The sequence below is a fragment of the Dromaius novaehollandiae genome, chromosome 1 (genome assembly GCF_036370855.1).
Source record: "Dromaius novaehollandiae isolate bDroNov1 chromosome 1, bDroNov1.hap1, whole genome shotgun sequence".
NCBI classification, from domain to species: Eukaryota; Metazoa; Chordata; class Aves; order Casuariiformes; family Dromaiidae; genus Dromaius; species Dromaius novaehollandiae.
In genome coordinates, this window is record NC_088098.1 from 11,263,265 (window position 1) to 11,288,078 (window position 24,814).

General features: G+C 36.1%; 1 protein-coding gene across 4 annotated transcripts in view; it reads left to right on the forward strand.

Moving 5' to 3' along the window:
- The window catches only part of KMT2E (lysine methyltransferase 2E (inactive)), a 67,646-nt gene that overhangs the window by 15,920 nt on the left and 26,912 nt on the right, over positions 1-24,814 (forward strand). For all 4 annotated transcript variants that reach the window (XM_026097621.2, XM_026097619.2, XM_026097622.2 and 1 more), the window contains 9 exons: positions 2,830-3,014; positions 9,825-9,936; positions 10,285-10,514; positions 12,322-12,402; positions 13,692-13,750; positions 18,642-18,814; positions 20,120-20,158; positions 22,179-22,391; positions 24,409-24,539. In XM_026097621.2, the coding sequence (XP_025953406.1) occupies positions 2,944-3,014; positions 9,825-9,936; positions 10,285-10,514; positions 12,322-12,402; positions 13,692-13,750; positions 18,642-18,814; positions 20,120-20,158; positions 22,179-22,391; positions 24,409-24,539 (1,109 nt within the window). In that variant the 5' untranslated portion in view covers positions 2,830-2,943. The remainder of the gene's footprint in view (positions 1-2,829; positions 3,015-9,824; positions 9,937-10,284; positions 10,515-12,321; positions 12,403-13,691; positions 13,751-18,641; positions 18,815-20,119; positions 20,159-22,178; positions 22,392-24,408; positions 24,540-24,814) is intronic.

Here is a 24,814-nt window from a genome sequence, read left to right on the forward strand (position 1 = left end):
GTATGCCTTCTAGGCCTGCTTTATAACATACTAAAACTCATTTTGGGGATGATGTAATATCAGCATGAAACAAAAATCCCTGTCGCGCTAATTGTTAGTGTAGTTGAAGCTGCAGTTGGCAGAGGATCAATCCTATTTTCTTAATGTGGGATAGTTGATTTAGCTGGATTAAATTAGCTGATGATTTCTTCTCAGTTGTTGGATAGCAGTTAGTATAATTTTTGACCGTTTCAGAAGAAGGGAACTAAAAGGAGGCTGAAACTTTCTACGAGTTGTACATGCAAGCCGTTCAAGGTACTAGCCTGTAAGTAAACTATATGACAGCAGGATGACTACTTGCTTAACCTGTGTGAAGATGGGGTGTGTTTGCGGTGGTGTGTTTTTTGTGTCTGTTACTGGAGAATGTTCTGTACCTAGTTTTGGTTTAGCAGGTCTCTCTTGCTTGTTTTTCGTGAAAATCATATGTTTTATTCTTGAGTTTTTTTGCATAGCTAGCGATGCAGTTTGACATTTGCGATGTTTGAGAAGAAAACGCTCAGAGTTTAAATGAGTATGGCAAGAAATCCAGATAGTTGGCCTGATTGCTTTCCAGTTCGTTATATTTGGTGACTCGTAAAATGGCCCCAAAACACAGCTTCTGCTGTTTAGAGGAAGAATGAGGTGTCGAATGATTAGATGCTTCAGAGCATGCTAAAATGCTTGGCACTAATTTCCAGACTTCAGTAATGAGATAAAATTCAAGAAAGTTAAATGAAGACTTGATGCCAGTTCATCATCCTGGAGGCAGTGACTTTGTCAATAAAAGGAGCAAATTCAGATTTAAAGCCAGGATGCTTCTCTGAAAAATCCTTACCATGGGTGCCCCTTTTTCTACCAGGGCCTTAGTTTTCTTTCTAGGTGTAGTAGATTTGGTAAGGATGAGTGAGTGGATTAAAATATCTTGGTCTCAAAACACTTAGGCATTTGTAGACTGCACCTCACTTTGTTGGATGGAAGAAATGCATTTGTTAAGTCACTATATATGCTTCATGGAGGAAGCATTGCTAAGTGCTATCAATTCTGCATTTTGGAAGGACCCTGCAATTCTTCAGTGTGGAAGTAGGGAAAATGGGGGCATTTTGCTTCAGTTAATTAGCTGGGGTGGGGGGAACCTTGTCTCTATTAGGGTACAGTAAATTGCTTTAATTTACTTCTGAATGAAGACAGATGAGATGCTAATTGTGTTTGCATCTCCCCTCCTATGTTCTGCCCTACTCACTAAGAGGAGGAGACTAGTAGTAGCTACTACACAGGTGGGATTATTCTGTTTATTTCTGTGAGTCAAAGCAGATTTTTATCTTTGCACTACAGCTAAAAACTACCTCTTCATTTTTGAGAGAGAGAGTTTACTACTAAAAATGGCCAGAATTATTTTCCCTTGCTGAGTGTAACATCTTCCCATGGTAGTCTGTTAAAATGAGGTTGAAAATGTTGTTTCATGTCATTACTATGAATCATTAGAGTGATTTTGATTAAAAAAAAAATACTGAGTGGAAGTTCTAGCATTGCTTCTTCTGTGATGCTTGGTTTGTACTGTGGACATTCCAAGTTACTTTTAAAAGTGCAAAACAAAAGTAAAGAATACTGTGAGAAATACTTCAGAATTGTATCATCAGACTCCTGAAAGTTACAGGAACTGGCCTCTGAGAAAACAGAGCAGGAAGCAAATACACTTGGAATTTAGCATGTCTATGATAAAGTGAATGTTTGTCACCTTATTGAATATGACAGATGAATCTTTTTCCTCTTATTACTGATTTAAATGAGCAGGAAGGAAAATGTTGATTTAGAACAGTTTTAAAGTAGTGTGACTAGAATTCATATTTTTATATTTCTAAAAGACTTTTTTCAAGTTATTTTTCAGGTCTGTTCTGTCACTGATTTCCATGCATCTTGTGTCTGTAGAAAGAGCTGCTTGAAGGACTGTAGTTATTTCACTTTTTCTCTTAACTGAAATATGTGACTGAAAAATACATATATGTTACATTTGGTGCTGTTATTTATTAAAGGAGGATATACTGCTCAGTTGCATAACATTTTTCTTATGTTGGGAAAAAATGAATCATTTCTTAAAACTTGATTTGTAGGAAGCTGTATTTGGTAGCGGGAGCTCAATTGAAAAGTACAAAAATACACTTAATTTCTAAACAATCAAAACCTTGATGGTGCTGCGTATATGCAGTGGAAAATTATACGAAGACATGATTTAAAACCTTTCCATTAATTATAGCTGATACTGAGGTATAGCCACTGAAGCTGTTGACATTTTAGAAGTATTTAGCTTAATTTTACACCTTTTCATACACTGGAAAAGATTTTTTGCCACTTCCATTCAGTTTTTCACTTTTTGAGTAATGTGGTAGTTGAAACAATGTGGATGAATAAAATGAATGGAGGAAAACTTTCTTTTTGCAACCATTTGCAAAATTTGCTGTAGCACTTAAGCACTTTCCAGCTGTTTTGTCAGTAACTTAACTAGCTAAGTAGTAAAACTTGAGCAGCAGATAAGCATTATTGAATATTTTTGTCATTAAGTATTTTTTTAAGTTCATTAAAAACTTATTTTTAGTTCATTTAGGCATTAAGATTATCATCACACTCTTAAATAGGTGTATTTTCAAATGTTCAATTTTCTTTAAAAGCTGTTTTATTGATTTTTCCTTTTGCTTGTCTAGAATAAAACTAATTACTGTGAGTGATATATAATAAAGGTTTCTTTAAAAAAATGCTCTGTAGAATAGCTTGTTTTAAAATATCTGACTCAGTTTTCTGTTCTTTGCTTTTTAACAGGGTTTGTGGATGCACTTAGATGTTTGCAATGAGCACTGTGGCTGGCATGCCCCAGTGTTTTGGATACCAATGCATAGGACTCCGTAGTAATCGAATTTATCAGAAACGAACGTCATGAGCATAGTGATCCCATTGGGGGTTGACACAGCTGAAACTTCTTATTCGGAAATGGCTGCAGGCTCAGAGTAAGTATGTGAACATAGTTTGAGTTTTCTGTTTTTTTTGTTTTGTTTCATTTTATTTTTCCTACTGATGATTGTTTGAATACAGTTGGACAGAACTTAATCTGCTTAGTTATGTTGAATTTTTAATAACTCTTTAGTCAGTAACAAACTTTATTCTTAAAAGCCAGTTTCTTCCTTCTTGGAGAGGGTAAGGTTGAAAAGCTAAACTGTTCCACAGATACTTACTTTTCTTGTTCATTAGGCTGAAAAATACAGATACTGCATAGCTTACTAAAATGTTTTACCATTTTTGTTTCCTTAAAATTTTTTGATTTCCTGTGTTAGAAAGATAAATTCTTTTAGACTGGTAAACTGCAAGAAAGCAGTGATTAATTAGGCAAGGATATGTTTATATTTCAAAGTCAAAGGCCTAGCTTAGTTATCTAAAACAGTGTCTTCGTGAAGTTACTTTATATTAAACTGTTTGTAGAAAAACATCCATTTGGTAATTATTCATTTTGGTTAGTACAGCAAAAGTGGATAGCCATGGTTACAAAGAGGCAAAGAAAACCTGGGTTTGAGATACCCTGCCTTTACATGAAATAAATACAGTGAATTTCTGTTACTTTTACTGCTGGTATCTTATTCTACAGTGTTGATAGGCCAGAGCTTAGGTGTCGTTGATCTCAAAGTACCTCTGCAGAGTGGGAATTTTGCCTGTCGAAATAAATACCTTTCCATGTGTGTAGCATCTACCTGGCTGTTGACTCTTAAGAGAGAAGAAATAGAATTTTGGCAGCTTACTACTTTGAAGGGTTAGAGACCAACCTGTTATGATTTTTATGGGTTTGCAAAGATTCATCATCCCACTGAGCTTTTTAGAACCCAGGAGCAGTAGCAATTTCCCTCTCCTCCCTCTCCTCCCTCTCCTCCCTCCTTTTGCATTAGTAGAACATCTGACATTGTGGCTTTTTGGGGGGAGGGCAAAGATAGGTGTCACAAGATATTATGATTAAGTATTAAAGACTGGATTTCTGTAAGATGCAGTGAAATTTGTGTATTTTTTGCATATTCATGAAAAAGTGTGGCTCACTTTAGAAAAACTATTAAATTCATTGTTTATATTAAATGTGTTTTAGAGTGTTTTTTTTCTTTACACTTCAGATATGTTGCTTCTCTTCCCTCTTCTCTGCCTACACAATCTTCCTCTAGTAATGTTAAAGGCTTTCCCTATGTTTGGTTGCTACAAGGATGTATGTGCTGGTTTTGGGTATTGAAACAATGGATTAGATTTATTTTAAATACCGTTTTTGATGCTTAAGGTCTCTCTCACAACAAAATAAACTTCACAAAGTGGCCCTTGATTAAGAGTAAATAATGGGTGCATGGAGGAACGAATATGAACTTATAGCTTATATGCAGTCTTTAATATTAGTGTGCTTGCTTGAGAGTGTGTGCTAAGTTAGCACTGTTGCTTCTTTTAAGAAGTAAATGTCTGTCTTTTGTCAAAATTGAAATAAATTTTTTAGACTGTGTGGCAAGAAAAACTGTTAAACAGCTTTTTAAAGGAATGTTTCTCCTGTGTTTTCAGTTGTATGTGAGGTTATTGTATTAATCTTTTAGGTGATTTCGAGCTACTTTAGAAAACCAAGAATTCTCATTATGAAACTTTAGCAGTTTAATGCCTCAAAAAGTTGCTTTGTCGATCCTTCATATTGTGAATGGTGATTTGCTTGGTGTAGAAAATTCTTCAAGAAATTTGAGAACTGTTTGCAGCTCTTTCCATTATCTCTTTCTGTGGATTTCTTTTATGTTTAGAGAAGGTCATAATTCCCCAAGTTGCCAACATTCTTTGCAGACACAGCAACCCATGCTGAAATTAGAATAAATAAATAGTTGTCAGTATAAACAAGATACAGTTGAGTGTGTTACTTGCTTGATACTGTGGCATAGAGGCCCAGTTAGGGACTGCTTCTCTTTAGTTGTTTTCTGTTAAGTTATTCATTAGTGTTTTCCACTGTACTTATGCTGAATAAGGTGTAGTTTCATGATTGACTTAATCTGTTTCAAAAGCTATGTCATTGCATAAGGAAGTTTGACACAAAACTGCGTCCCTAGCTTACCTGCTCATACAGTTGTAAAAATTTTTCCTTAACATAAAGCTTCTTAAACACTGCTTTCAATTCTGAAATTCATAATTAAAAGTAGTGTCTTTGGCATGCTGACAGATCAGAGGTTACGCAGGAAGAACTATCTTTAAAAGTAGAACAGAAAATTAAAGCTTATTAAGAATCTCTTGGAAAATTTTAGTCTGATATTACCTCTGTTCAGATTTCTTTTTTTTTAACATTTTCTTCCAGAGAGAAGCATTGTGGATATAGGTTGTGTCGATAGTGAATATAGATCATTTGTTAACATGTTCTGTTTTTTTTATTTTTTTTCCCCCGGCCCCCCCCCCCCCCCCAGTGGGAGGAGTTGGAATTTCTGTATTGTGACTGGCAGGTCTGGTATTGCTTTATTAGTGGCTGAAGCACCTGCAAACACAGGAGGAGGGAATGGCAAACCTGATTATGTAGGAGAAGGAGCCCTGAAAAAAATCTCTTACCACTAAGCATAATTTTGCCTTATGCTTTAAACTGAGGCATAAGCCCATTAAAAAGGATGAATACTTTACCTCGTTACATGCAGCTTCACGTATATTTAATAATTACTGGTAGCAAATAGCTATGTGGAGAATAATTTTCTTAAAAGGTTTGAGTTTTCTTACAAACAGAATGAAACAGTCTCTCTTCAGTTTCTTGCACCTAAGTTGTCTAACAGTTGATCTTCATTGTGCCATACTAGCTGAAGCATAAAACAAAAATTGTCACGTGTGTATTTCAATAAAACTTGCTATACATGCACTATTGTGCAGACAAAGTGCAACCTGATAGCCAGAGCAGTATGATCATATATACAGAATCACCTGTTCTGTTATTTGGAGAAGGCTGCTAAAGATGCGTATCAGTGAATTCTTGAAAGAATCCATCTTTAACAGTAAAAGACTGTGGAGTAGTAAGAAGAGCCATGACCTTTTTGAACAGTCCAAAATGTGCTTCCTGACTTAAGAGTGTGTTAGTATTGCTCAGAGCATAAGTTATGCACAAGGGAAATACTGGCGATGATATTCCTTTCCAGTTTTTGATATTTATGTACATCTTTTAGAGAGAAGACTAATTTAATGAAACTAATCTACTTTAAACCCAACGATCACAGTGTATGGATCACTGTATTGAGTTTAAAGTCCAGGACAAAAGATTATGAACATTGTTATAGTCTTAAAAAGAAATAGACAAAATCCTACTCTCCTATTATTGTCATTAAAATACAGGGATTTTTGGGAAGTGTTACAGGAGGAATGGGAAGCCTGCTAGTTCCTACGAATGGTATCGGGTCTGTAGGGCCTGCTGTGAGATGCGTAGGTAGCAGAAACTGCTTTGTGGTAGAGAAATAATAATTCAGTTCTCTGTTGTCTAGCTAGTTAAGCCCATCATATGTTTTGGCTAAATGAACTGTCTTGAAATACAAAATGTTAACTGCTTTCCGTAGAAAATATATTACGTTCCTTTATCTGAGCTGAACTTCAGTCAGTTATTGCTCAGGTATCTGGTACAAAGGAGAAACAAACTCAAACTCCATGAATATTATACTCATCAGACGGGTGTGTTGCGGAAATATTTTCTTTAATAAAAAGAAAAGTTTGCTTGAGATGCAGAGGCAAAAGGTTTCATTTAGAAGTTTGACAAATGCTTTTAGGAAGTGCTGCTTATGTATGTTGTGGCTGTTGTAAGTAAATGCTTGTAAAAAAAAAAAACAAACAAAAACAAAACCCTACATTTCCACAGCCTAAAACATTGGTACCTACCTGCTTTTGAAAATCTTAGTTTTAGTGAGAGTTTCTTCTCCTTTTAAATACCTACAGTTTTGTAGAACTGGTTGATTGCCCCAGCTTCTAAAGACTGATTGTATTTTGGGTGTTAGTCAAAACTCAGTTCTGTTTCTTTTATAATTATTAGTCATTCTGAAACACAACAGTATTATATAAAAGGAACTGGAAAAAGACTTCCTAAAGAGGGTTTTTAACTATATTGCTTAGGATGATTTATAGCAGATTCTTTTAACATAGCTGGAATAAAAACTTGTAGGGACTGAGTTTTTGTGAACTTGACTGAGTTCATGTGTTTTCCTTATTTTATTTCTTCCACTACTGCCATCTGCTGGCAACATGCAGAATATTTTTCAGTTTGCACTTTTTTTTGGAATGTGAACAGCAGGAAATGACCCAGAACATGATTTGTTTCACCTGGAGAGTGAGGATTATCTGAGAGGTTTTTAAAAATGTGGGCATCTTGCTCTTTTTATTTATTTGAGAAAATTTTGTGTTCCTGTTTTCAGGTTGCAAGAATGTTTTAAATCATTGCAGCCTATGATATGGGAAGAGGTACTGATATGGTGCTTCTATGGTGCTGTTACCTTGGAATATTTGAATTGCTAACCTTAACACTTGACAGATCAATATATATGACACTTTAGCAAAATAACATGGTCAGTATATCATAAGTAATTTACAAATTGCTAGGCTAGGTAGAAATAGATTTAAGGAGTAGAATTTATTGTCTTGCTTCATATATTGTAAGGGGTGTAGAGTCCCTTTTAGTTTTTGTAGTCAGTTTATGAAGTATGTATAGACTGTCTTTTTAGGGCATACGTTTCCATTCTGGTGTCTATCATTGAATTCTTCCACACTGAAATAGCTGGTATTTAGGTCATGGTAAGTTTATTATTATTTTTTTAAATGAAGGAAAATCTTCCAGTAATTGTGACAGTGCCGAAAGACGGACTGTACACTAATTCCCTGCCTATATCGGTACGCTTTCCTGCTCTGAGTATTGTCCATGCAGTGAAGAAAATGGTCTAGATTGCGCATCAAACACATAGTAGATAAGGGTAACCATGCTACTGGTTTCTTTCCTGTTCAGTAAGTGTTGAAGAACTGCAGTAGAAACAATACAGTGGTAGACTTTTGAATGAGAAGTTCACTTCTTTCTCTATGTCTGAGCCATGATGGATGGATATTCAATTTCTAATCCATTGGCATTTTGAATGGCTAGGTTGTCAGAAGAATTAACTGGATCGAATTAATGGAGTACGATTACTTCACTAAGGTATTATGTGAGCCTATAAATATAGGCAAATCTGTTGGATAGGCACAGCTTTTTCCAACTCTTGTGTCTGAGTTTTTTGGGGGAGGAGGGGCTGTTTGTTTGTGGGAAGGGGTTTTTGTTTTTTTAAATCATGTTGCTGAACCTGACAGATCTCCATCCTTGGAGATACTCAGTACATGAGTTGATGTGGTCCTGGACAACCTGCTGTAGCTGATCCTGCTTGAGCAGGGGAGTTGAACCAGATGATCTCCAGAGGTTCCTTCCAACATTAACTGTGTCCGTGTTTCTGTGAAATTTTCACCTGCTTCTCAGGAGAGCTTTCTAACAAACTGTGAATAAAATTATTTTTAAGCAAGGAGGTGCTGTATATTGTGGCATAATCAAAGAAATGAAGATTTTGCTGGACCTATGAAATAATAAAGGGCAAGTGTCTTCAGTCAGTTTTTGTCTTATGCAGTGTATGCAAGTTCTGTTTCTAAATTGCTAGTACTTCACATGATCTGCACTCTTGGTTGTGCTCACTGTCTCTCTCTCTGTAAATGCAGCTGATGACTGTTAGATATCAGTGTTTTAAAAAGAAGTTTGTTCTTTGCACTTCAGAGAGGTCTTTACACAATAGCATTTTTAATCAGTGTTTCTTTTTAACTAATTTTATCATACAGCAACAACATACAAAAAAGATAATGAGATGTGCTACTACAGCTGTTAGTAGGACCCTTCATAGTAGATATGAAAAAATGAAAAAGCTGTAAGTTACTGACCAGATGAACATCTCAGTCATGAGAGTGTATATGCTTGCATACCCACATGAATATAATTACTGAGAAAAGGCAATAAAGGTATAATATCTTGTACTTAAAAAAAAATCCCACTTTTCCTTTATCTCTTTGCCTTAGCTGTGGTTTAGCTCACATAAACCAAAGTTTGTCTGTTAAAGTTTCACTGTAAAACTTCTCTTGCAAATTTATCCTCTGTCTTCATTCTTGGCGGTTTAAAATAAATCAATAAACTGCTCTTTTAAAGATAATTTTCCCTATTCATGATTACTGTTTACAGAAACAGTCACAGTATGCCACTGCCGTGGGTACTGGTTCCTATAGACAGTGAAGGGTGCTGCCCTGATGCTACCACTAGATGTCATTGCAGAATCGAATAGGACTGGAGGTAGTGAAGTGACTATATGGACAAAGATTTGCAGCTCTGAGATTGGTTCTTGTATATTTTTCTCATAATTAAGCTCAGGTCTTTTCTGCAGGTTTTGTTGTGCCTATATAGATATAGGCATTTTGATGACTCCCCGACAAACTGCATAATCTGTGCTTTTCTGAAGTATTCCCAGATTTGCAGAATATCTGAAGAGATTCAGCATTTACTATTTTAATTCTTCTGAAGAACATCTTGTAGCTCTAGAGAAGCTCGAGTTCTCTGCCACTCCGAAAGCTTCTTTTCAGATGATATAAAAGATATTTGGAGGGGGAAAGAAATTGAGGGGGTTTAGAGTGTTGTTTTGTTGTTTGGACTATTCTGTATGTATTTTTTTAACTGGAACAGCAGGTAATTACTTAGCTGTCGTGAAACAAATGCATAGAATTACATACTATTTTTCTTTTATCTTTTTGCTTTTCAGACCAGAATCTGTAGAAGCTAGCCCTGTGGTAGTTGAAAAATCGAACAGTTATCCGCACCAGTTGTACACCAGCAGCTCTCATTCACACAGTTACATTGGTTTGCCCTATGCAGTAAGTTTCCCGCTAAGTATTGTATATAAAATAATGTGAAATTTGCTGTTCTTCACTAGAATAACTCCTGATTCGCAATTAAAATTTTATATTTTAGTCAGTGTTTGATAAATTTAGTAAAATGGTTGATTAAAAAGCCAAATACAGAAAATAATGCACTTAATTTCATGTCAAATGTAACTGGCAAGATAGAAAACAAGATGAGAAAGAATAATGAAGAAATAACAGTTTATTATTAGAAAAATGCAGTTCTCATAAGTTATTTTTAACGTTATGGCTTAAATAACCAGCTGAGTGTCTGAACACTGAAGAGCTATAATTTATCTTTCAAAAAAAAAAAAAATCTAGGACCATAACTATGGTGCTCGGCCTCCTCCAACGCCTCCAGCTTCTCCTCCTCCGTCAGTGCTTATCACCAAGAATGAAGTAGGCATATTTACCACTCCCAACTTTGATGAAACCTCCAGTGCTACTACCATCAGTACATCAGAGGATGGAAGCTATGGAACTGATATTACCAGATGCATTTGTGGCTTTACACATGATGATGGATATATGATCTGTTGTGACAAATGCAGGTAATGAATATTAAATGAATCAAAATGGTAAAAATGACTTAGAACTTCAAGCTGCACTAACAAAGTAAGTGTGACTGAATGGTTTTTCTGATTTTGCTGATTCTTAAGATAGAGGAAACTTGCTTTCATCAAAACAGTGTTTTATGGTTGTATGGCTTTCTAGTAGGTAAGATAGTTGATTAAGGCCAGAGAGTATTTTATGCTTTATTATGGTCTTGACTACTTGTATCAGGCTTTTTTATGCTTTATTTATGTATTGTTGCTCTAAGTGTACCTCTTCCCCCCGCCCCCCCAAAAGAAAGCATCTCTTTAGTATTTTTTCAAGTTATTTGTTATTGCAATGGAATAAGAATGTAGGGATTGGTTCTTAATCTGAGTGTACCAGGCAGTAAAGCAACTCGGTTCAGCTGCTTGGTAAACTATGTATACATAAACCAAATAACTTGCAGGAAGTTATATGTAGCAAAACCTAGCACATGAAGGACAGAAACTTATACTAGATTCTGTGCCCATGGTGTTTCTGATATAAGAACTCTTTAATCTGCAAAAGACTTAAGTCTATTAAAATTCTTAAAATTAAAGTATTAACTGAGATTCTGGTTTGGGAAACTGAATTTAAATGTTTAAGCTTTTGTGTTCATGCTGAAGTACCTACTTGATTGTAGTAAAATAAGTGGGTGTTACTAAATACTTGAACATTGGAAAAATGAGCTTAGTGATGAACTGAGGCACTTAGCAGGAGAAAACAAAACAGCTTCTGGAATTAGCCAGTATTAATTAGCCTATATTATCACATTCAATACATTTAATGAACAAAGTGATGCTGCCAAATTTACCAGGGTGTTGTGTGTTTTTAAAATGATTGTAACAGCTAATTAAAACAGTAATTTGAGCTTCGTTCTTCTGCCTGCTTTAATTACAGGCTTGGTTTGAATTTTTGATGGTCCTTGTTTCTGATTAAAGTTTTCCTTTATTTTGAGATATATTTAGGTGTTCTTTCAGTAGTGGAGGTGCAGGCAGTCATGGGTTAAGTGGAGTATGTCCCTGTAAGGAGGTGATTTTCTATGAGGGGTTGGGAGAATTGTGGAAAAAATCACAAGTGGAGAGATGACAGTGATTTCCATGTCCCAGTTCTTTATAGCAATGTGGGGATGGGCATAAGCTAGTATCCTAGGTTACCCTTCAATCTAGCAGGCAGTCTCTCTTCTTGGCTGTGGAAGACAGTTAAAGCTATTCCTATGTTGCACAACAGTGCTACCAGTCATGCGACATCTGCTTCTATGCAGGATCTTGACTGCAAAAGCATATGTGGCCTGGAAGCCATTGGTTGACCCCTGTGGCTTTAGATGCAAAAGTGCTTTAGGAATACTATTTTTGTTTGTTTGTTTGTTTGTTTGTTTTTTAATAGCAAATGGAATCCTTTTGTTAGAGGATACTGCTTGTGCAGAACATAAGCAGCGCTGATGATGGTAGTCAGTTTGCTGAGGCTGTTTGTTTCTTGCACTCTGCTGTGATAACTTACCATTTTTGTGTTTCCAGTCTTGGAGGAAAATTTCCAAAAGGGAAAATAAAGCTAAGGAAGCAGACATCAAGAGACAGCCACAAGATTGGAATTACAGGTTGATCAGTAGAATAGAAAATCAGTGAGCTAGAAAAGTCATGGTGAAGATGGTGATTGATATGCAGTTTTGGGGAGCATTTATTCTGAGTCAAGATCATGATTAAAAAATAAAAAGCTATACATATACAATTTTAAAAATTGTACTTAAAATAACTAAGGGTTTTTTCTCTCTCTCTCTTTTTAAAGTGTTTGGCAGCACATTGACTGCATGGGGATTGACAGGCAACATATTCCTGACATATATCTGTGTGAACGTTGTCAACCAAGGTGAGTAGTTCACATGTTGAACTCTAAATAACAAGAATGAATAGAGAATATAAGAACTACTTTAAACAGATGTTTGTTCGTCTAAAAACTTTATAACTTGATGACCCAGTAAGGAGAAGAGAGAGTAGGTTTGTGTTGCGTTATGAGGTGTATTTCCTATAAACAGAATTAGTGATTCCTGGATTTAAGCTTCGGTTCTCTGACAGCATCTGTAGTTGCATGACTTCACTGTATCAAAAGTAGAAGAAAATCCCTATTCCTTTTCACATACTTTTTTTTTTCCTTAAACTCAGAATTAAAGAGGAGATGCTGGACAACCAACAGGTTAAAACACAAACCATGTGGCATAATCCTAAGAATCTTAGATAAAGGAGCTACATTTCTGAGGCAGATGATCTCACCAGTCTCCTTTCCCTTCTTTAGAGTGGTCATTGCTTCACCTCATTAGGTGGCACAGATGAACAGCTACAGCACTTACCAAATAGCATTGATTCCTGCATGCTTTCACAGGCTGGGCAGTATATAGACAATCCATTTCATATTTTGTTTCATGATTGTCATGCATTGAGAACCCTAAACAGCAGTGTTTTCAGGTTAGCTGCCCCACAGGCATTTCTCAGCATCTTTCCTTTTTATGTTCTCATTCAGTCTTGTTCTGAGGGGTTTTCAGCTTTAAATATGTATTTTGATACCTCCTCTAAAACTTGAAGTCATATGACAAGTCATTTTGTTCTTCCTGCCTGGTAGGTTTATTATACCTGACTGTCGGGAAAGTTGTCCTGTGACTTACTGTCAGTGCTTATGTTGCTGATTGTTAATTAAGTGGTAAATAAGACGTGTGTTCAGAACACTTTAATTACCAAGAAATTAGTTTTCTTTTGAGAAACTGTTTGAAGCTTATTGTCCTATAATCTTTCTGTTATTTTATTATATTGTGGCAGTTGTTTTGAAGAATCTGCAAGGAATTGGTGTAATGCTTGCTTATCTGTAATCCATGGATCACCTGTCAGGCTTTCATCTGTGTATCTGTAGTTTTGCTACATTTTCAAGTGATTTGGATAAAACTAGTTCTGGAGGATGCCTCTGTGTGCTTTGTATTACAGTGGTGTGAAGTGAGTGTGCCAGATACATTTTTTTAAGTATCTAAGAATTCAGCTAGTTGTATGCATATTCCATTTATTCTGTAATAGCTAACTGAATATGGTAACTATGAAAAGGTCTGCTTCAGTACTTGGATGTGTTAATGCCTAACTATAAAAAATGGACTAAAATTTATTTTTTATTTGCAGGAGTTTAGATAAAGAAAGGGCAGTGCTGTTGCAGCGAAGAAAAAGGGAAAATATGTCAGGTGGGTAAAGAAAGAGCTTAAGAAATTTCCCTCGGTAAAGATCGTAAAATAATAGTATGTTCACTTCAGTTAACTTACCTGACTTACTAAAATGTAAACTGGAACCTTGTTTCGTGATTTTTCTTAAAAATTTAAGCTTATTTAGTAGAATTGATAGTTTAGACTTTTTAAAACCTCACTATATGTCTGCGAGTGCTCACTAGGTTTGATCTGCAGTTTGTGTAGAATGTCTTAGTATTTTATGCTTCCGTGATGTTGAAGAGTTTACAGTTACGGTAGCCTTCAGCATATGTGGCCTAGTAATTCAATGCCTTTTACGTGACTTGATCGTATATAAGATAGCACCATATCAGAATAGTTGCATTTCCAAGCATTTTGTTAAAGGATGCATTTCCCTCCACCTGCCCTTTCTCGTCATTGTGGATTAATCCAATCTGTTTGAACGTTATTATAAACAACACATGGTGAACTTTATTGAATTATACCCAGCGTGGTTACAATACATTTATGTAGTTTACATCCCTCTAGAAAAGGAGCAGGTGTAAGTTTGAAATCTGTATGTCCTAGTACTGTAACTTTGTGCATCTTAGTAGTCCTATTTAATACGCCAGTTCTGTTGTTGTTTAGTTTAATTCCCTCTTAAACTGGAGCCATAAATACCCATAGAAAAAAGATGGGAAATAAAATATGTAGTTGGAGACTTCATTCTATGCTTGTCTGATGCATATATTGCATCTCAAGTTGAGGAAACAGGAAAATCACAGCTGTAGAGAATGATATTAGGAGGTAATAAAAGAGGGAAAAAAGAAAAAAAACCCTGGAGCTAGGCAGATCTCATGTATTTCACAGTGTTTTTAGGTTTGTGCTCTACCATTTTCGTATGGTGAATGAAGAGGGCTAAATAAAATGCTTAAGAAAAAGCTCTTAAATAACACAGTAGTTGTAGACAGTTCTGGCTAAGAAGTGATAATGCCTTTTTTCATCTTTTAGGAAGTATTTAGTATCCTGCAGGTTTAGGGGGGCAGGGGGAAGAGAGTTTAGTCATAACTCCTCCCTCTCCCCCCTTTCACCCCTGCCTCCCATTTTTTTCTCTCTTGGGCTTTTCTCTGGAATCTTAAGATGTGAAAGAATCAGAGGGGGGACCTTAGTGTAGCTCATGTAGGATTAGTCTCCAGTATGAGGAAGTAACTTTGTTGCCCCATGCAGTTGTACTCACTGTTTCAGGGAGATAGTTGGCCTCCTTGGCAGTTTTTCTGGGTTTGACACAGAACTACATACAGACTGCACTTTGCATATTTTTCAGCCTCCTTTAAACAAAAATAACAACAACAAAGTAGTCTCTCTCCTTGTCACTCACTGTACCTTACCTAGTTTGGAATGAACCTACCCATTCTGGCACAAAGTTCAATTGACCACGGTCTTTTTATCATTTGAAAATGCATTCAGTAATTCCTTTAGCAAGCCATTTAGTGTTCTGTCTCTCAGGACTGCAGATAGGCAGAGTGCTGTATCATAAGCAGAATTTCCCAAGCAGTTGTAGGATCTGAGTCCTTATTTTCCCCTTCAGTTAAAACTTAAGTTTCCTAGCCTATCCTTGGAAAAAGAGGAAAGAGCTCCTTTCAAAGGAATCTAGGAAAAGGCCTTTTCCTGTATTTTCTGTCAGCTGTGGTAGATGCATATGGAATGTGAAAGAAAGAGGAAAAGCTGAAATAAGAAAGGCAAGTCTTCTGGGTATTAAATTTAGCTGTCAGTAAAAAGTCTGAGAAATGTTGCCTGAAAGGAGGTGCTCCAGCAGGCAGAATGTCTGTGCTTTGCAATATATTTTTTATTTATGGATCCATTTATGATCTATTAGGATAACTGTTCCCTGCAGCCCAATTTGATTATACAGGAAGAAGGGAGTTGCTACTGCAAACAGCTCAGAAAAGCAAATGAGAAAAGGGAAGAGTGTAGCTTTTATAATAACAGGAGTATCTTGAGTAAGCTGCTGGAGGCACATGGGAAAGTTTGAGGTTTCTTTTTCTGTGGTAAGAGAGGAAATACTAAGCCCACTCTCTTGTTTCATGAAAAAATGGTTTCCTAACTCTGTCAGTTATAGAGTATTCACATCGTAATATTAATATCTTAACACAGTTCCACAGCTCATGATATTTGTGTCTGATGATATAATTAAATGAGCTTTGTTAAATAATAAATAATTAAATGAGCATAATTAAATGAGCTGTAAAGCAATGTAGCAAGTTCTGAGAGGGAGTTTGAGTATTTTGTTTGTTTCTGACATCCACAGAATTTGCTAAATCAGATAATACAATTTTATGGTTCGTTTCTTGGAGTATTTCTTGCCTTTTGTGACTGCAGATGAGGCTTGTAGTACAAGTACATATTTCAGTCTCTTTAATTTGTATTTTATGAAATTAGCTCTTCTACTATATACAGAATTTCAAAACTCAGCCTGTCTGTTGTCATAAATTCTGTCCAGCCATTATCAAAATGTGTTGTGTTTCTGGATTGATGAGTAATCCTGACAGTCAGTCTTCTAAATCTGTTCTGTACAGTCAGTTGGGGAGGGTGGAAGGAAGCTCTAAACTTACTTAGTTGCAGTGCAATGTTAATTACTCTGATTTATCATCTCATTTGAAACCGGTGTATGCTTGCTGTCTTTGGTTAATTTTTATTCAGCTAATTCATTTGCTTAGCCAAATGCACTTTGTATATGTTGATCGATACTACATGGTTCAGTCAGACTTAAAGTAATTCAGAGTGTGAGCTGTCTACTATCAGATATTAGTAAAAATGTCATGCTTTTTACTCTTCCTACTTGAAATCATTTATGAAAAGACATGGTTTTTAATGTGTCTGTTAAATATTTAAAGTTTTTTTGTAAAGAAACATTCAGCAGCAGCAGAATATTACTTCTCATTTATTTAGCAATAAGTGTACAAGGATCCGTCCTCTTTAGGTGTTTGACTAAAGGCAAGGTTGCATGACTTAGACCTTGTTTGATGAAGTAGCATGTAATTGGGGCCATTTTTTTATTAGGTTTATAAATAATAGGGCTCTTCATTTCAAGAACACCGTACAATATAATGGCTTTTATTCAGAAGGTCTCTGAAGTATCCCTTCTTTTAGCCTCTAGAGCTTAACATTGGGGAGGAAATAATAGATAACTTTGCCTTTAGAGAAGAGTTTTTAAGTAGAAATTCAATGTGTTGTAGAAGTGGGCAAGAGTTCTAAATTCATTTGTGTAACTGCGTCACCTTTTTTGCTGATGTAATCTTCAGGAGCGCCACATCTTGAGAGTAGTATCTTCTCTTTTGGATTTATTTTTTTTATTATTTTTTTTCCTTTAATTTCTCCCCCTCTTCTAGAGGGTAGGGTTTGTACCTGTTCTTGGGTCTGCAGTTGTGTGTGGTGGTGCTGGTTTTGTTTTTCTTCCTGGTGTAAACTGTGCATTAAATTTGTTTATTATGGCTCACTGGAGCGTATTTGTGAAGCCACCTGTGACTTGTCTTTCCAGAACAGAATCCTGGATACACTTGTGCTAAACAGTGGGGGTTTTTTTTGTTTTTTATTAGAAAGATACTGTATCTAGATGTATTATATGTTCAAATACCTTGCTTCAGACTGTCAGGTCCTGAAATTGGTGGTGGTGATACCATTCACTACTTAAAGAGAAACGAGTCTAGGCCCATAATCACTTTTTGTGAAATTTGGAGAGTTTGTATCTTGCCTTCCATGATTCAAAATCTTCCCTTAGTGTGCTTTATTAAGGCTCTTCAAAGTGAAAACAGGTTATGTAGGTTAGGAAGGAGTGTCTCAAAACAGTCCCACGTAATTAGAAATTAGGTTGAGGTAATACTTCTTTGGAATAGGCTGGGTTATAGCGTAGACAACAATATTGTGTTACTGCTTCCCCGAGGAAGATTCCTTCTGAGTGCAGAAGGAATGTTTTCTCTGCTGTCTTACTGAGTACCTGCCAAGCCTGCTCCTCTGCAGTTTTAGAGGAAGTCTTGTTTAGTGTGGAGCATATTTACTAAAGGTAGAATATTTGGAGAAGCTGCTTAAATCTCAGAAATCTGTACTGAGTGTGTGTGAACAGCAGTCTCCCATTTTATTTTGTACCATCTCTTCCAGTCCTACACATACTTGACAGCCTTTCATCTTGACAGAACTGGGGTAGGCCTTGCTTCAGGTCAGGAAATATATTTATCTGACGTAAATGCTGACTTACACTAAATTTCAAGCTTTGGCTTTTAAAACTGGAGGTGCACCGCACAAATGAAAAGCAGCTGGTGGTTTGTGTATGATCTTGTTTTAAGAAGTAAAACAGACTTACCTGTTCTCTTTCTTGAAAGTAGCAGGATTTTATTGTTAGGGGATTTTGAGAAGAGGAGTCTTACAGCCAAATTGACATACTTACCCTGAAAAGGCACTCAGCACTGAAATTGGAGCTAAAATAGTTGGCTAGGACTTATACGTGACTGAAAATAGAGTATCCTCATCTGAGCGAATCCCAAAGCAGTATTAAAAGTAAAAGCTATATGTAGGTGAATGAGTTCATAAACAATTTTTTTAAACCATTTTTGCTCTGGTTCTAATTTTGCTTATAATGGGCTACCATAAAACAGCTGCATTCGTTGAATGGAATTTATCTGGTGTCTTTTCCTTACCTGGTGTTACAAACACACGTTAAACCAGCTTCTCACTGGTAATTCATTTTCATACTGTTAAAACTGTTGGTGAATTTTGCATATGAGTACCTGGAGTAACTGACAGTATAGTGACACACTTAGTTTTGTTTTTTTTTTTTTTTTTAAACTGGATGTATAGTAGAAAGCGAATGTTCTTTCTACAGTATCTGATCGTTTACAATATCTTTTTTGTTTTAAAGATGGGGATACCAGTGCGACAGAAAGTGGTGATGAGGTTCCTGTGGAACTATATACTGCTTTTCAACATACACCAACTACAATTACTTTAACTGCTACGAGAGTTACAAAAGTGAATGATAAGAAAAGGAAAAAAAGTGGGGAGAAAGAGCAGAACATAGCCAAATGTAAAAAAGTAAGTGAATGTTATTCTTTGTTTTATCACTGTGTTACAGGATAAATTATAGCTATGTGACATAACTTATCAAAGAGACACCCGTTTAAAAAACAGGGTTTGTTGTTCATGTTTTACTACCTGGGTTTAGATCACAGTGTAATACTCTGCTGCAGTGAATCATATTGCCACTTTGTTTTCCCTTCCTCTTCCCTCTCCCCATCCCTCCCCAGCCCCATTAATTCAAATAAGATGTACTAGTGTGATAGTCACAGAAGTCTAGTTTTATAATTGAAGCAGAACTTGTAAGGAGGAATCATGTTTACTGGACCAATTGATATAGCTGGAGGTGAGGAAAAACAGGCTTTGAATACCCAAAGAGGAGTTCTGTGTCTGAAGGTCTTTGGTTGTAGTTTTAGGAATGGTGGTTGAGATGTTTAGTTGGTTGTCGTGATGTGACTCGATGCCTATTTATTTGAGTTGAAATTGTGTGGAAATGTGCTGTCAGAAAGTGAGCGGCCGAACTACTTTGGTAGACAGGATATTGAAATAATACTGCTCAATTACAGACCTAAACAGTGAGCTCTATGTAAAGAAGTAGAAGTACATTGAATTTTCTAGAGCAATGAGTTGCTTTCTGCAAATATGGTGAGAATTGAAGAACTGGATGAGAGTTTTGTCCTTTAAAACTGGAAGTCAGAATTACAGCAACCCCTATCATTTTGGAAGTCTCGAGTAAAATGTTTACTTTTGAATGAACAGCCCTGAATATAAATTTACTTCTAACACCTTGTGCTCTTCCGTTGTTTTTTTCCAACATAACATAATTAAGATTTAAGAAAATAGTTTGTTTTAGAACAACAAACTTTTTCCAGAAATGAACTTTGTAGGTTATCTGTGACAGCTGGTGCCCTTTCACTCCCCACACACACCCCAAAATCCACACAGGCACACAAGTAGGATAGTGAAGGATATGGGCTGTTTTCCGATGTACCTGATAATTTTCTGGTGTTCTGTAAGTAACTATTGACTTACTCTGCCTTGAATACTGAAAACAGTTATAACCTGGGAGAAAGGGGGGGTACCTGGACCGCTAGCTCTGAAACCTGAGTTCCACCTAAGTTGAAATGCTGAATTTTTTTATATAGATATTTTGCGGAGGTAACCTTCTGCCTTCTCAGGGTTTTAACGTGGCTTATTTCTTTTCTCATCTTCTTGAATGTTTTATTGAGAACAATCCACATAAAAATGGTTAATTCCTTAACAGCTGATACTTTGTTTTTCCTCTTAAGAAAATAAATACATAGTACTTGTATTTTATTTCAGGCATTTCGAGAAGGATCCAGGAAGTCTTCAAGAGTAAAGGTAAATGTGTTTTTTTGTTTGGTGGTTCTTTGTTTTGGACCTTAATTGTACATTACTTAAGGCATTGGCTCCAGTTGCATTCTGAACTTCATCCTCTTCATTTTGTGTATTTGAATTTTTGGTAGCAGTATCACTTACATCTAAGCACACTAATTCTCTAAAATATGCTTCATATTTTATGTAATATTTCATCTAGATTACTCTTAACTGATGTACCACATACATATCATCGTAATTTTAAAATAAGATATGACCAGTACATCTTTTATGCCCTGCATAAAGTCCTTCAAAAATCCTGCGAAAGAGCGAAGTGTAGATATTTATTCTGAGAAGACTTGGATTTCAGAGATACTTATTTTGAGAAGATGTGGCTTTTTTTTAAAGAACCAGTGGAGTAATTAGGACACACTTGTACTATGCAAAAGAGAAAAGTTTAGTGCAGGACCTCATTCGAGCTGCTTAGCTCAACCTTTTTAACTTTAAACAGGGCAAGACTGAAGTGGCTGTATTACTTCTGAAAACTAAGTTCTGCTCTGGAATACCTAGGTGTATAAACAAATGGGACACAACTTACATTTCAGATACATAAGATGATTCACTTGTGACTGACAAAAAGTGAAAACAAAATTGGAGAACTGGAGAAGAAAAAAATATTCTGTGCATTTGAATATGCTGTTTGTATGTTTCTGTTGCTTTTTCATGGTTTTCTTTGCAAACATTCCACTTTTTTATACTGTTTATGCATAGTATTCTCTCAGTGCACAAAAGAACACTTGATCAGTGGCAGGTAAATTGAATTACTGAACTACTTGCTATTTTATTAATGATCTATAGTGTCTCTGTGCAGGTGGGTAGAAAAAAGAGCACTGTCTGGCTGCTGATAGCCTGTAGGGCTGCTGCTGCCAATAAGGAGCATTGGTTGGCTGCAGCCTGGCTGTTGCATGTGAAGTCTGGCGGTACAATGGTACTTTCCTTAACAGTGAAAGAGTCTGTAGGAGCACTGCGGAAGAAAGTTGTTTAGTGAGGAACAGGCAAGGGGAGAAGTGGGATCTGTGCAAAGCCTGTAACATTATAGTTGCAACTTCTGCACCTTAAAAAAGTATGGGTAGGATTCTTAAAGTTTAGTGAGATGTGAAGCGGAAAGATACAGCATAACCTTGGAAGCCCATAGAGAAAAATCAGATCTGTGTGTAATGGGATGGAGGCTGGACTTCTTTATATTTGAACCTGTTTATAAAAGTTGAGTAGAGTGGAAGAACTGACTTTCGGCTTGGGTGCTCTTAGGGTCATGCTGCAACGCGGTTGAGGGAGAAGACAATGTCACTCGTCTTCCTCATTCAACTGAAAATCTGTTTTGGGGTTGTATCTGTAAGAAACTTGCACTTCATATGCTTTGTGCTCTCCTGTAGGATCTTTGACAGCCATGGCAGAGCATACATACCCAGTTCTGTTGAGAGAAATGTATGTAAACATCAGCAGGAAAACACAACTGGAAAAAAAAAAATCTGTGCATTTAAAACCCTTTCAAAGGAATGTCAGGAACAGATACGCTTCCAAGTTCAGGCTTCACAAAACTATTTCACTGTGCCTCTTCACAAGGCATTATACAATCATCATCATTTTCTAAAGGAGAACAAAACTTCCTGGTTTTGTTACTAGCATAGACACTTCATATTCTGATAGCTCTCTATTGAGAGAAGAGAGAATGTATTACTGAACTTGGGCAAGAACTATGAAATTACAAGATTTATTAGAGGACAGATATAATATAATGTTATTGAATTCAACTGAATGAAGTGATGCAGAATTTAAACCAGACTTACTAATTGCGGTAGGTGCAAAAAGGACAATAGAATGAATTTAGACAAATTTAAATCAATAGCTGTTGTACTTTATTATGACTTGTATTGTAAACTTGTTTTGTTGAGCTTCTAGCTTACTAGTGGTAACCTTTTCTTTTCAAAAAAAAAAATTTTTTTTTCTTACCTTTTAATTTCTGGTCATTTACTGTAACTTACAGGGCTCGGCTCCAGAGATTGATCCTACTGACAGTTCAAACTTTGGATGGGAAACTAAAATCAAGGCATGGATGGATCGTTATGAAGAAGCAAATAATAACCAATACAGTGAGGGTGTTCAGAGGGAGGCACAAAAAATAGCTTTGAGATTAGGCAATGGAAATGACAAAAAAGAAGTCAACACCAGCAATCTGATTTTCAAACCTCCAGTAGAGGTAACAAGCTGTGCTGTGACGTGTGCTTGCATGATGTGTTTGAGTCATGAAGAAGATAGCCATTTAGATACCTTTAAAAAAAAAAATCTCTTTCCTATCATTGCATCCTTGTTCTTTCTTGTCTCACAAATGCAAGCATCATGGTTGTTGCAGCTTTTTTAAAATTCATAATTGGTATTCTTACGTCCTGTGTCACTTGTGATTATATTTACATTCACACATTGTTCTTGTAAGAATAGTGAAGGTACTAGACTGAGCTTGAAAACGGAATTGTCCTTAGAACGGTTTTGTGGAGGCCAGAACACAGTAAGCTTCCCTGCTACTATTTCTCTGCTCTCTGAAGAATATCAGGAGTGGTGAGGGTGGGTAGACACATCAGAGCTGGAATTTTTCTTCTGTTATGACTGTCAACATGTTATTGTCCACTTTTTTTTCCTTAAAATACGATAAGTCTATTCTGGCTCTTCAGGTATTTAAGCAAAATTTCATTTATCAGTTCATGAAGGATATTTATGATGGTAGCTGGTATGTTCAAGACTTGGAAGCAAGATCATGTACCAGTTTGATGTCAGATAGCGATGACTTCAACCAAATTATGATCTTAGGTGTAGAGGACTTGAATTTTTAAACAGCAACTAGATCAGTTTTGTGGGGTTTTTTAAAACTATGAATGGTTAAAAGTCATTTTGCCTACAACATCACATTCCTCAGATGGAGAAATCTCCACTGAGAGGAAGGATTGGCTTCAGTGATAACATTTGTGCCCATTTTCAAAACTGGAGTTGAACAATAACACTTGATCTCATAAGTCTAGCTTATTTTCTGTGCCACAATACTAGTTAGTTTTACAAATTTTCTTTCCTGTTTAAACAGCTGTACTGTTAGTTGTTGTGGAAAAACAAAAAGTCTAGCTATCTATTTTACAGTACTATTTATGTAATTTTTTTTTCTCTTGGATTGTATTTTTGGTGAGACCTAGGAGCCTAAGATACTATTGGTAGTGACACTTGGTTAGTCTGGACAAGGCTCGAAACTGTGAAGTGGCAGCTGCTACAGTTGTCATTGCTAGTCAGTAATTTAAAAAAAAAATCTTTTTTGTAAACATGTGTGTATATATTTTAAAGCTTAAACTGGGAAAATACAATTGATGAATAATTCATTGAATAGAACTTTATTGAATTATTATGTGATGTTGCATACCATTGAGTATGTGATTCTCTTGAGTGTTTCTTATGAGGATGCACAGACTTGACACTTCAGTATTTCTTGCTCTATCAGAACTCATACTGGGTTTTTGTATGTGTTCATAAATCCGTGGATTTGTGAAGGGAACTGTGATTGGTAGTAGTCAAAACAGAGATCCTGGTTAAAAACTTAAGATGACAGTAGATCGCATTCAGGCATTCTACATAATGCTCTGGAAAGGTGAGGAAAGGGAAGTGACTGTATAGGAACAAAAAAGTAAGTGATCAAGATGTTTCACTCACTATATAATGCTCCTTACTGGTTCTTTAACCAGAGCTGCTCATTATACAGGCATTTTTAGACAGTTTAGCAATGAGGAGGTGGCATCTTGTTATTAGAGGATCGCAAGAGTACGCACAAACACTTACTTGTAGTTTATGAAGAAATCGTGCAATGTCTCTCTGTCCTTGACATCACTTAATTTATGAGCTTAACGTTGGAGCTGTACATTAGATTTCAACATTTTGTAACAAATCTCAAGGATGAGTTACTGTAGCAGATTAATAGAAGCATCTTCATTTCTTTTCCTCCAAGACCATCATGTTATATGGGACACTCTCTAAGAGGAATACCCCTGCTTATAGAGTCCTTTGCCTACATATGGGTCACTTTTGTTTTGTTTTGTTGGAGGTGACAGTTATTAGAGGTGTGAGCTCACTAGTTTTTAAGTTCATATAGTGTTGCTTTAGTTGTGGCAGGACTATAATCTGGTGTTAATAATGAAAAAGTTTGTGAAAAAGGATGTTTCATGGATTGACTTTTGTCTTTGTAGAGTTATGTGCAAAAAAACAAGAAAATTTTAAAAGCTGCCAAAGACTTGCCTCCTGATGCACTTATTATTGAATACAGAGGAAAGTTCATGCTGAGAGAACAATTTGAAGCTAATGGATATTTCTTTAAAAGGTTTGTTTATTCCAAATATGTTTTAATAAGGTAACTTTTAAAATGCTGTTTTGACAGACTCCCATTTCAGGTAACACTGGGCCTTATTTACCAGTAATGTCTTGGATTCTGCTGTTTTTCAGTTAATAATAGTAGGGCCTGGAATCTGTTCTACCCCTTCTCTTCTGGATAGCCCTACAGTTCTACTCTAGAATGAGTTTCCTCATGCTTTTTTTGCTCTGCCATGGCTACAGCATTCTTGCATTCTTAATTGTATAGTTATACACCTTCAACTA